The sequence below is a fragment of the Varanus komodoensis genome, unplaced genomic scaffold, assembly GCF_004798865.1.
Source record: "Varanus komodoensis strain SLA01 unplaced genomic scaffold, ASM479886v1 scaffold4, whole genome shotgun sequence".
In the NCBI taxonomy this organism is placed as follows: domain Eukaryota; kingdom Metazoa; phylum Chordata; class Lepidosauria; order Squamata; family Varanidae; genus Varanus; species Varanus komodoensis.
Genome location: NW_025335941.1, coordinates 2,173,932 through 2,182,629, shown reverse-complemented (window position 1 = coordinate 2,182,629; position 8,698 = coordinate 2,173,932). Strand labels below are relative to the sequence as shown.

General features: G+C 40.8%; 1 protein-coding gene across 5 annotated transcripts in view; it reads left to right on the top strand.

Annotated features, from left to right (window-relative positions):
* Nucleotides 1-70: 70 nt before the first annotated feature.
* APOO (apolipoprotein O) overlaps nucleotides 71-8,698 on the top strand; it is a 33,601-nt gene continuing 24,973 nt past the window's right edge. For all 5 annotated transcript variants that reach the window (XM_044442301.1, XM_044442298.1, XM_044442296.1 and 2 more), the window contains exons 1-3: nucleotides 71-169; nucleotides 6,566-6,676; nucleotides 6,942-7,061. In XM_044442301.1, coding sequence (XP_044298236.1) covers nucleotides 161-169; nucleotides 6,566-6,676; nucleotides 6,942-7,061 — 240 coding nt within the window. In that variant the 5' untranslated portion in view covers nucleotides 71-160. The remainder of the gene's footprint in view (nucleotides 170-6,565; nucleotides 6,677-6,941; nucleotides 7,062-8,698) is intronic.

Genomic DNA, 8,698 nt, shown 5'->3' with positions numbered 1-8,698 from the left:
TGATGCTAAAACCGGAAACCACCACTGGCACCGCCCACTTCCGCTTGCCTTGAAAAAAATGTGGCGGAACGAGCGCTACCGTCGCGCTATTCCGTTGGTGGCGCGCGAGTTGTGCGTCATTGTTGCTGCGCCGTGCTTAAGGAGCGGCGCTGTCCCCGCTATGTTCAAGGTGAGAAAGTTTCGTGGGTAACTGCGGGGAAGGGAATGAATGATCGAGTCATGTCAGCTACTTGCGTCACGCGCCGCCTTTGCTCCCCTCGCGCCCAGCGCGACTTCCCAGGTTCTGGGAAGGGGAGGCCGCGCTCGCTGCTGCCGGCTCTTCGGCTGCGGTGAAAATGGAGGAAGCGAACGGTGCGCGCCGATGCTCCCAGCTGTCCTTACTGTGTGTAAGCAAGGACGAAACAGGAGGAAGGGAGGGAAGAAGAGCACGGGATGGGTTATGAAGCCATCGTTTTTCCAAAAAGCAACGGAGTCTCACCTGGAGTCTATTGATACCTTCAAGAATTAACATTGATTAGAGAGCAAAGATTATTGCGTTATTCGGTGAGGGTAAAAAGCTATTTAGGTGTCAGCACTTGGGCAGAATCGATAGTCGGGTGAACCAAAAAGGTCACTGTTCTCCAGAACTTCTCATCTGACTAGATGGGACTTGGAACAAAAAAGTACAATAGCCATATCAAATGTCGTGGCCATGAGATAAGCCTTTTAGACCCAGTGTGAAGATGGGAGATTGTAAATTGAATGATTTAGTGCTGTAAATATCAAATAACTGAGATGACTAAGCAGTGGCTGTCCACAGACCTGTTTCAAGCCTCGGCTGAAACATACAGGTTCCTGAGTGGGCGGAAAGGAGAAGCAAATAGAAATGCGATGATCTTTATACTCGCAACAATAGCAGCTAATTTTTGCATGTGAAAACCCCGTCACCCCCTCCTTTTTAGTGTTTCCTCTGAGAGCCAGTATGTCTAGTATTAATCTGATTTCATCCTGTTTGTAAATTGGATTCTGTTAAAAAGGTGAATAAAGAATAACCTATTTCTAATGGAGCAATTGGATGTACATAATATTATGCCATATAAATAAATGGACATGGGTAGACAAGAACATTATCTTCTTCCAATAAGAAAACTTTTATAACTTAATCATACACATGTTTAATCAGATATTATTCTGGTTGAGTTCAGTGGTGCTTATTCCCAAGTATGTGTGCTTCTCAAGATTTCCAGATGGAAGACTTCTGGTTCTAACCATTAAAAGTCATAGCATAGCTATTCAGCCTTTTTTTCCCTTAGACAGAATGGAAACACATGAAGGAGGTACAAAAGGAAGGTGGTGATATCTACCCACCTCATAAAGTTCTGTGAGTGAGGCATTTAGACTTTATTTTGTTTATAATTCCACAGTTTATAGACTTTTGCAGTTTGGGTTCAGCTGCAGAAAAAGCCCTTAACTTTGTCCCTTATATTTCTACCATAGTTTGGACATAGAAAAGGGTCTTTTGATTAAATCTGGTATGGGAGAAGGTAGTTTCTAAGGCATCCTGGATCTAAGCCATTTAGGGTGCAAACCTATCCATATTTAGGCAAGAAAAATGTCCTACTACTCTTAGTATTTCTGAGCCCTGGCATGGTTAGCTTGAGAATGTTGGGAGTTGTAGAAATTTTCTCTCTTAAAGATGCATAGGATTGCTCCCTTAGGGCTTTAATAATGCCATCAACACTTTGAATTATTTCTAGAAATATTAGTTCCCTGGTGTTGTATCTTTTCTCAATCTACAGGGGGAGCTATGGGATCAAACATTGTAAATTAGGGAGATGCTTTGTATAATTAAAAAGGTAATTCTGAAACAAATGTCTTGGTCTTAGTTTTGATTTGCCAATATTTGTTGTCATTCTGATTTCTAACCAATGTGTGAAGGAGAGATCATGTACATTTAACTGTTGGATGGGGAGACATGCTTTCAAATTCTATCTTGCATGTTCATCTTTTGGATAGTCTGGGACATGTTAATAATGCATTTTAAAAATATATCTTTTATAAATAGGGTAAAAAGTGCACAGGAGACTGATTACTTGGACTAACATAAAATAATGAGTAAGAATGTCATTTTAACATTGATAATTCTGGAAATTAAAAAATTGATAATTTATTTTTATGATGCTTCTCATACATTTGGTATTTATGTGTCTGAATGTAATAATTATGTTTGTAGTTCATAATTACTATCTGATAAAATACACTGAAGTTAACAGCCAACAGGGGAGATGACTAGGGCTGTTGACACGATCACTCCTAAGCGTCCTCTCCCGCCAGGCAGAGCCCACTCTTCCCCTTGCTATACATCTGAATTGCGGGCGATGAAGCAGGCCGGGAGACGGCTAGAGCGTAGGTGGAGGAGATCACGGGATGAATCTGACCGAACACACGTAAGAGCCCATTATCAGGCCTCTGCTGTGGCGGTGAGGGTGGCAAAAAAGAAATTCTTCTCCATTTCCATTGCCTCCTCAAAATGCCGTCCAGCAGAGCTTTTTCGGGTGGTACAAGGGCTGGTCCGTCCTGGCCCTAAGAAAGATCTGGTTCCACCCTCAAAGGCCCGCTGTGACGACTTTGCCAAGCATTTCAGGGAGAAAATCGCTCAGATTCGTCACGAGCTAGACTCTTACTAGTGATTCAGAGGCTTCTGGGGAGATATCAATGTCGCTGTCTGGTCCAAAATTAATGGATGACTTTCAGTTATTGCGGCCTGATGATGTGGACAAGGTGCTTGGATGAGTACGTCCCAGCACTTGCCTATTGGACCCTTGCCCATCTTGGTTAATAAACAACGCCAAGCACAGGATTGGGACCTGGATCTTGGAAGTGGTTAATGCTTCTCTGAGGGAGAGTCGGGTACCTGCCCCTTTAAAGGAGGTGGTAATTCGACCGGTCCTGAAGAAAGCGTCACTGGATCCAGAGATGTCCACTAATTATAGACCAGTGGCCAACATCCCGTTTCTGGGCAAGGTGTTGGAGCGGGTGGTGGCGGGACAACTCCAAGCACTCTTGGATGAAACTGATTATCTGGACCCATTTCAGTCCGGCTTCAGACCCGGGTACGGTACTGAATCTGCCTTGGTTGCCCTGTATGATGACCTGTGCAGGGAGAAGGACAGGGAGAGTGAGTCCCTGTTGGTTCTTCTGGACCTCTCAGCGGCTTTCGATACCATCGACCATGGTATCCTTCTGAATAGGCTAGCGGGATTGGGGGTCGGAGGCACTGCTTTGCAGTGGTTCTGCTCCTATCTCAATGGCCGATTCCGGAAGGTGGTGCTGGGGAACTATGTCTCTGCGCCATGGCAGCTATGCCATGGAGTACCACAGGGATCAATTTTGTCCCCTTTGCTTTTTAATGTCTACATGAAACCACTGGAAGAGGTCATCAAGAGGTGTGGGCTGCGGAATCATCAGTACGCTGATGATACCCAGCTCTTCCTCTCGTTTTCCACCAATCCAGGTGAGGCAGTGCCTGGCCGAGGTAATGGGCTGGATGAGGGCCAATAAATTGAAGCTCAATCCAGACAAGACGGAGGTCCTGTTGGTTGGCGGATCAGGCTTCGGGGAAGATGAATTGAACCTAGTCCTGAATGGGGTTGCACTTCCTCTTAGGGACAAGGTCCGCAGCTTGGGAGTGCTCCTCGACCCAGAGCTTTCACTGGAAGCTCAGGTGACAGCGGTGGCAAGGAGCGCTTTCTTTCAGCTTCGGCTGATCCATCAGCTGCGCTCCTACCTGGAGAACGACTGCCTGGCGACAGTGACACATGCGTTGGTGACTTCCTGACTTGACTTCTGTAACGCGCTCTACGTGGGGCTGCCCTTGAAGACGGTCCGGATACTTCAGTTGGTTCAAAACAGAGCTGCCAGGCTGCTGACGGGGACTGGGCGTTATGTTCACATGACTCCAGTCCTCCGTCAGCTTCACTGGCTTCCCATTGAAGTCCAGGCCCAAGGTGTTGGTGATAACCTATAAAGCCCTTAACAGCTTGGGTCCTGGTTACCTGAAGGAGCACTTACGTCCATATATGCCCACCCGCCCCTTGAGATCAGCAGGAGAGGCCCTTCTCCGGGAACCCTCCGTGAAGGAAATTAGGAGGGTTAGTACTCGGAGGAGGGCTTTCTCTGCGGTGGCGCTTAAGTTATGGAATGCGCTCCCCAGAGAGGTCCGCCTGGCGCCGTCGTTATTTGTTTTTCGGCGCCAGGCGAAGACCTTTTTATTCAAACGTTATTTTAATTGTTAATATTATTTATTTATTTTATTCTTTGTCCAGGGCGACTTAATTTATATTGTTAATTTATATTGTTTTATTGGATTCTATTTATTTATGGTTGTGAGCTGCCCCAAGGCTTCGGCAAATGGGGCGGCATAGAAGTCCCCTAAATAAATAAATAAATAAATGAATAAATAATCAATCCCCTGCATCTTTGTACAGTAAGAATGCCTCAGACTCCCATATTCCAAATAACCTTTGACCCACATGTCATTTGTTTTGTTACCAGAACTTTTTGATATAAACATTTTTACAGTAGCATTAGCCTTGCTTTGTAGGAAATGATAGGATTATGACAAAGCACAGGCATATATCAGTGCTTGATAACTTGCTTTCCATGTAGGGGGATTTGGTTTCTGAGAAAATTAGACTGTTTGATTTTTATGACTCATTATTAACAGTGCTTCTAAATAAATAGTCACAAGGAAATGATTAACTAGGGACATTCTTATGAAAACTGCTAGATGCCATTTTCAGCCTTAAAATACAGACTAATGGATTTACAGTATGCTCAATCATAGCATAAATGATTTTACGTGAAGAATGGTTAACTTGCTAAAGAAGCCAAAGACTGGAATAAACACTGATACATTCAGTGTTTTGTTCTACAGTACAATTTTATGCTTGTTTGCTTATTAAGTCCTACCAAGATAATTGTGGTATAATCTCAAATAAACGGTCATAAGATTGCATGCTTAGGAATCTTGAGGAGGGTTTGAGTATTTGACTTTTGTTCTTTGTTTAAAGGCTTTAAGAGAAGAAGAGCACTTTTGTGCTGATTATTACCTTTTTTGTTTGAACAATTCCTTCCAGTTCAGCATTGCCATTCAGGAGTTTCACTTTCCATGAAGCTTCAATGCTTCTGAGCCTTCCCATTTACTTTAGTGGAGAGGATAGCTCTGTGCATACATCTCTTCAGAAATTGTAACTGGCTATGTATGTAGCACACACATATATTTTTCCATAACAGGAGCAAGGAAGGCAGGATATAGGTGCAATGTAATAATATTGCTTCGAATTGGGATTGCTTAAAAACAGGGTGGATTTGATTTAAGTCATGGTTTCTGCGTAATTTGTACGAACACCTGCCTTACCTGTAGGTAGAGGAAAATTACTAAAATATTCCCAAATTGGGTCTATTTTACAGCCTGCTGACATTATAGGTTTCCTTCTCCAGGGAAATAATATGATCAACCTTACACTATACACAAAAAGATCCAAAGACTTGTGGAATATTCTGCTCAAAATATTTCCCTTTGATTTTTACTGCATACCACTCCCTTCTCACAATTAGCTTCTAGTGCAGATCTATTCTACTTTCAACAGTCTTCTTTTATTCATTGAATCTTTTGCAACTAAGCACTTAAGAGATATGGAGAACTGTAAAATCAAGCATCTTTGATCATATCTTCTAGACAGAAAAATTGTACAATAATCTTCCAGAAACCTCTGGAAGTGCATGACATTGTGAATGGATTAATAGAATTCATTTACCAAAAAAGTAAACATTGCATGAATATATAGCCTCATGCTTCGTAATTAAAAATTAAGCCTTATTTCATGATGAATAACCCGTGGACTATAATGTATCTTAAATAGATCTTTAGATACATTTTTTCTCAAAAAGCATTTTATTAAAAAATCCAATTTTAATAACTGATTTAAATATTAAAAATCCTTTTAAAAATCATTGTTTTTTATCTGCCCTGCTTTAAAACCTCTGGATTTTTAAAAATGGATTATAGCCTTTGAACATTCAGGCGTTGTTTGAGTTTTTACTTTCTACCCATCCTGCTCCATCCCAGCAGATGTATTGGTGTTTTCTGTTAGAACTTTTCCTCAAGAAAGGTAGTTTCTTTTTCCCGTCTGGAGGTTAATATGTCTTTCCTTTTCCACTTACCAGACTATCTCATAATAATAAACAATTACACAAATGATGCGTAGTTTCAGTGGTAACTGAATACTTCAGGAATTAAAAGCAGAATTTTTCAAGCTGTGTTTCCTTGGAAGCTTATCGGGGGTTATTCAGGAGCTAGAATAAAGAATATAGAGTATAAAGAAGTATAGAAGCTGAGCAGTGTGCTCTTGAAAGTCTTGAATATCTTCCTGTATCCAAATAACTTCAACTCATTATGTATGACCTTGATGGACAGTGGCTCTCAATTTGCATGAATGTTGTGATATGGAATGTGGTCATATATCTATGAAATATAATTGTACTTGAGTACAGTACATGAAGTACACATTTTCATTATATCTAGGTAAAGCAGTTGATGGCTGTTCCTGCTAGCTTGAGCATACTTGCTGTCCATGTGTATGCTGCTGCCCCTGAGAATGAAGCTTCCAAAAAAACCTTACTGAAAGTTGATGAGGTAAGATTCTGCCCTTTCTGTGTAAATAATTTATCTTGGATTAATCTTCACGCACAGTTTTAAGTGTGTGAATTCAGAGGTAAGGAAATTTATCTGCTTCCTGTTATGTAACTATCCTGTTTATACAGAAATCTCACAATGGTGCAATAATGCCTGATATTTTTTTATTGTAGAAGAACTTGACATGGGATAAGAGCTGTAAAAATACGTGCAGCTTTATTGTAAAACAAGCAGTAACTAACTTTGTGTTTGCTACTTTTCACAGCTTTCACTGTATACCAGTCCAACACCAACATCAAAATATGTTGAAGATTCACGAACACAGTTGGAGGAAAGTATCTGTTCTCTACGGCGGTCTCTGGAGCCTTTTACAGCCTGGTTTCAGGTATAGCAGCTTATAATACCAAGATGAGTCCCAAGAACCGAGCAATTTTGTTGTAGATGCAGTTATGTGTAGATCTCATTTCACAAATTCCTATTTGTGGAACCAACCTCACTTTGTACACTGAACTATAAATGTAATTAGCTTATTGTTGTCATTTCACCAACCCAGTACTGAAACTAATTCTGCCATTTCCTAAAAGCAGATATTAAAAAAGAATGTACAAAAAGATTTGTGCTTGATTTTCTTAAAAAGTCTAATGGTGAGCCAAAGACAGCACCTCTAATGTGCTGCTTGAGTACTAGCTATCAAACTCAGCTTGTGAAAGTGTTCTCTGGAAAAAGAGAAGGAGGAATGCTGCAGCAAGAGGAGAAGGAGAGGAGGAGATTTGCCACTCCTGTCTTGTAGTGCTCTGGCCACTTCCTGTAACCCATAGCAGGGTTGGTTTCCTAGGATGGTACAGCAGTTAATTGTGGTTTCAGCAACCTCACAAGCAAGCCATGGATTGTGAAGGTGACTTGTTGCCTATGAACAAGCCACCTGCAGCAAGTAGTCCAGGTTTTCATGATATGAAAGCGTACCATAGTATGTCACCCATGATGGGTATTGTCTCATTTGAACCTAGTAAGTGTCTTTTAAATGCTTACAAGTATTCATAAAAGAAGTTAGAACTGCCTAATACAGCATTGAAATCCGATTCTGTGCTTTTTCTTCCTGCTCAAAATTTCTGGTCAAATACTTGTGATACATTGTGACATTTATTTTTAAAGGTTTATTTGCAAATAGAAGTAAATAATCATGCTTAATGAGATCATTCTCTAGGCCTAGAGTTTAGGGTATACAGAAATATTTTGATGCAAAATATTCTATGCAAATTTTCATAGGAATAATTTCCAGGAAAAAAAATCAATTAAAAACTTTCTGTAATATCTATGTCACTACTTAACCTTGCAACCTGTGGTGCTTTTTATCATTTTATCATTTACTTGTGTGTGAGGTTCTATTGAATTAGTAGAAATAAAAAATACTTGATTAGAAAATACGTTATTTTCTAAAGTGTTAATGTTCTCTCTGAATTATGATGTTGGATAACTTGTACAGATATCCAGTAAGTCAATTGCCATTGACATGACAGTCTGTCCTTAAGTTCCTTTGCTTGAACTATGTCCAATGTGGCTAGTTCCTCAATCCATGCTTTGCCACAGGCAACAGTCCCATCCCAAGTATAATTGTAAAGGCCTCTTTTTATTGATGCCTCAGTTAATTCTGGGTATGTGCCAACTGCCTTTATGTGCCTCCTGCAGTTTTGAAGGGCTTTCTGCTAAGGTGGCTTCCAATCTAACCCTACACCTTTCTGTTAATTGGTTCTTTCTTTAACCTGATTTGGCCAGAGTCTTAGTTTTGGGAGTATCATTCCTTGTTGGATGTTAGTGAAAAAGATTACAGCTTAGATCCCCCTTGTGCCTCCTCCTTGTTCATTCAAGATTTGGATCTCAAGGTCTGCTTACTCTTCTAGAAGAAGTGATTATCTATGAAGTTCCAAAAGTGACAACAGGACAGGGCTGAGTAACACAAAACTCTATAAAATCAATTGAATTTATGTGCAACTTTGGGTAGAGCCACTTTCTCCTTCCTTTTAG